General features: G+C 56.9%; 1 protein-coding gene across 1 annotated transcript in view; it reads right to left on the bottom strand.

The window, feature by feature from the left end:
* Positions 1–630: 630 nt before the first annotated feature.
* Positions 631–4,245, bottom strand: part of AACS (acetoacetyl-CoA synthetase) — a 45,934-nt gene continuing 42,319 nt past the window's right edge. The window contains exon 18 of the mRNA XM_004709619.2: positions 631–1,303. Coding sequence (XP_004709676.1) covers positions 1,166–1,303 — 138 coding nt within the window. The 3' untranslated portion in view covers positions 631–1,165. The remainder of the gene's footprint in view (positions 1,304–4,245) is intronic.

Genomic DNA, 4,245 nt, shown 5'->3' with positions numbered 1-4,245 from the left:
ACGCTATTACGTGCAAAAATAACCTGGGGATGGGCTATGCCTGGACTCGGTGATGGGAGGACAGACTAGGAAGAGTCCACAAAGCGCCAGGTCCACGCCTGGTTGAGCCCAGACTGGAGGCAGCAGGCAGCAAAGCTGTGTCCAGGAGGCCCGGGGACTGCTGTGATGATGTGAAGCCCAGGAGGGGGCCCAGGAGCCATGACCAAAGGACTCCTCTCAGCTGGCAAGTCTCATGTGGCCGCCCCCACACCCACAGAGCCACTGCCACCTGCCGCTGGGAAACCTGGGAAAGCACACAGGCCTGTGGACAGCTGCGTGCAGAGATGCGTCCACCGATCATGTGATCACCTGCCTCATCGAGCTCTCCCTCCAGTTCTCCACTGCAGAACTAAGAGGGACTGGACAGTATTTTGTGTGCTCTATTTGTTCAAAAATACAAACACAGAATACAGATGACGATGCTGAACAGAGGATGCACAGACCATCTGCCTTGTGACCAGGACTCGCTGTGTAGATGCTCCTCCCCCACCCCCACCCCCCAGAGATGGGGCTGCCATGGTGCCCTCCGCTGGGCACCTCCCACCCCAGGGCAGACAAGACAGACACACCCAGTTCTGAGGACACAGATCAGACAATTAACATTAACATTTAATTAACATTAACAAAAACATTTTAAAAAGAACCACAGCCCCTGAATAATGAGATCCTATGAAACAGTGCTTCTGGGCCGTGGTGGGCGGGAGTGGCACTGGTCTACCAGGAAGTACTTCCCACCAGTGATGTGTCCAGAACATCATGTGGGGCTGTGACCTGCAACAGCTCCTGTGGACAGGTGGAGTGTGCCCCTGCGCACGAGGAAGCCAGGCTCAGAGCAGAGTGCCCACCAGCTGCACCCCTGACCAGGCTGAGCCTGCCCACTTGGGCGGCACCCACACTTTGGGGCTCCGAACAGCCTACAAGGCTGCTGCACCTCTGAAGGCCAGCACCCTGCCCAGCATGCGGACGGCTCAGCACCAGGTGGCCATCAGCAGGAAACAGAAGCCACCTCCCTGGCCTAGAGAACTTGGTGCAAATGTCTTTAGAGGCGCCAGAGACATCTAGGTGACGACCCGGACAAAGGAAGCAAGGGCACGCAGCTGCGGCCGGTGTGGGCCAGGCCGCCGGCTCAGAAGCCCTGGAGCTCAGGAATGTCTCGGTACAGATCCAGGGTCTCAGGGTTGGAGAAGGCCCCTCGGTGCTCCACCGACTTCCCAGCAATGACCTGCTTCACAGCCACCTCCACCTTCTTGCCACTGAGTGTGTACTGCAGGGGGAGAGGGAAAGCAAAGTGTGTCAACTCGGGAGGGAGTGTCCCAGCGTGGCTGCCAGGCAAACCCAGCCCAGGGAGCACCCAGCCCCAGTGGGGTGCTGAGAGTGGAGGACAGACGAGGCTCCAGTTCATGTGAAAGCGTATGGCCACACGCCTAGACAGATTAGCGTCCCCTCCTTGTTTGGGAGGAAGCTGGCACTGCTGAAAATCATGTTCAAGGTCCAGCACACAGAGCAGACCCTGAGCCTGCTCCACCTCAACCCATGCACCCGGCAGCTGTCTAGAAGCAGGCCCGCTCATGGAGGCTGGGAGGCGGGCCTGCCCTAAGGACCAGCTATTCTGTTGTCTCAAGAGGAGGCTGCTTCTGCGGCTGCTCACTGTCACTAAGCTGCCACCGATCTGCACCTGAGAGCAGGCCTCCTCCTCAGAAGTCCCCCACCAAGTGCCATCGCCAAGCCAAGCACATCCCAGACTTCCCACACACCCTGAAATGCCTGGCACATCCGCGTCATCTTTATTCCACATGGGGTCTCTGCGGTGGTCTGAGTTTAGGGGCTAGGAAACTTCCAGACCTCAGAGCCCAATGTAGCCGCCAGCACCACACACTGGCTGTTTAAGAAAAAAACAAACCTGAGAAGTAATTATAATGCACTTGTTAGGAAAGTCAGCGTGTGTGCTAATTAAGGCTCTAAGTGGAAGCTCTCGAGGGGCCGCCCGTCATTTCATGGGGCACCATCACCTCTCCCACCTTGAAAGGCAAGCGTCTCGTGGGCTGTATGAGCACCCAAGCTGCTCACAAAAAGTCCAGGTGCAGCTCCAGGGGCACTCTGGCCAGCCGGCAGGGTAATGTGCAAGGTGGCCCTCTAAGAGGCCCGCGACTCTCCCCTGGGGAGCGTAGAGTGGGCAGACGTCCTGAGTGGACTGGGGTCACTGCAGTACCAGGGCTCCATTTTGATTGCTGGCTATCCCTTCCTTGGGCAGCTCAGAGCCCTCACATGTAAGATGGACGTAAAAGACAGGCTTGACCCACCTCAGCAGGTGTCTGAGGACACCCACCCACCCACTCATTCACTCGACCATCCATTTACTCACTCACCTACCCACCCACTCACCCACTCAGCCCACTCTCTGAACTCACCCACCCACTCACTCACTTGCCCGTCCATTCACTCACCCACCCACTGACTCACCCGCCCACCCACACACTCGCTCACCCACTCACTCATTCACTCAACTCACCCACCCACCCACTCACAGCTCATTGGCCTGGCTGGGCTCTGAGGAGAGGGCCACCCACAGGAGTTTACTCTCTAGACCAGTGGTTCTCAACCTCTCTAATGCCATGACCCTTTCATACAGGTCCTCATGTGGTGGTGACGCCCAACCATAACATTATTTTTGTTGCTACTTCATCACTGTCATTTTGCTACTGTTATGAATTGGGCGACCCCTGTGAAAGCATCGTTCCACACACACCCCACCCCCAAAGGGGTCACAACCCCCAGGTTGAGGACCGCTGCTCTAGACAGACCCGAGACAGGTGAGAAACAGCAGCTAGGAGTGAGCCAGTGACAAATGGTCCTGCGGAAGCCCAGCAGAGGGCGAAGAGACAGCAGCAGACGGACGCTGCGATTCCCCGCCTAACAGCCTGGCCCCGGAGGAGGCGCGCTGCAGCAGAGCTCAGGACGGCACCAGGGTCCTCCCTCCCCACACCAGTGCTGCTGAGGACACTGGCCCCTCAGAAACCACACAGGAAGGCTGCCAGCCCAACCTAGAGCCTCCATCCCCCACCGCCCCTCTGAGCCTGACTGACCTCTCCCTTCCCAGCGTGTAGGAGCCCAGCTCAAGCCCAAGGGGCAGGGCAGGACATGGCCCCAGAAATGCACCCTGGGCACCTTCCTGGAAAGTTTTAGGCGGCATCGGCTGGCTCCCCAGGTGAGGGAGGGATGTGTCCCTCACCCAAAGATGGACACCCTCTATTTCGGCCAACTCCTCTAGAGGGGACGAGAAGGCCCTCCTGTCCCTCCTCCCTGGAGTTCCTGAGGTGGCTCGGGCTCCCAGGGAACAGGGCCTATCGAGGCCTCAAGAGGCCAACAGCTCAGCTGTGCTCCTTCCCACTGGGCCCAGCTGCCCCGAGTGCCACCGTGCCGGTGCCAGGGCTGGAGCGTCTGAAACACAAGGGCACTACTGAGGAAGCCCTGCACCCTCAGGCACTTCACCAACCAGTACCGGGCAGGAAAAAGCCCATGAGTGTGACAGGGCAAGGGACCTCATGGTCACCTTCCTTTTCCAAGTGAACACTCCTCAGTCTTGGGGTCATCCGAGTTAAGTAGAACCACTTCTGAGGGCCAAGAGCACAGGTTCCTTTTAAAAAGTAAACCAGAACACTGGGCCTCCACTCAAGTTCTCCCTCAGCGTAAGAACACTTTGTTCTATTAAACTGGCATTCCATGATGCACACCTTCCCGACATGATCGCTGAAGACAAAGTGGGTGCATAAGCAAATGTGGTGAAGAAAGCAGGTGGTGCTCAGCTATCAAAAGATATAGCGCCCGGGGTCTTAAAGGCTTGAAGATAAACAAGTGGCCATCTAGCTGAGAAGCAACAAAGCCCACATGGGAGAAGCACACCAGCCTGTGTGATCACGAGGTGTTAAAGGGATCAGGTATCAGGCATCAAAGAACAAAAAATCATATCATTGTGAATGAGGGGGAGTATGGAGACCCAAAACCCACCTGTTGGCAACTGGACACCCCCTTACAGAAGGGCCACAGGGAGGAGACAAGTCAGTCAGGGTGCAGTGCAGCAACAATGAAACATACAACTTTCCTCCAGTTGTTTAATGCTTCTTGGCCCCCCACCACCACCCACTATCATGACCCCAATTCTACCTTACAAATCTGGCTAGACCAGAGGATGTACACTGGTACAGATAA

The sequence above is a fragment of the Echinops telfairi genome, unplaced genomic scaffold, assembly GCF_000313985.2.
Source record: "Echinops telfairi isolate 266 unplaced genomic scaffold, ASM31398v2 ScPeMD7_7412;HRSCAF=8450, whole genome shotgun sequence".
Taxonomy (NCBI): domain Eukaryota; kingdom Metazoa; phylum Chordata; class Mammalia; order Afrosoricida; family Tenrecidae; genus Echinops; species Echinops telfairi.
Note: the sequence above shows the minus strand (reverse complement) of the source record. Positions and strands in the feature narration are given on the sequence as shown.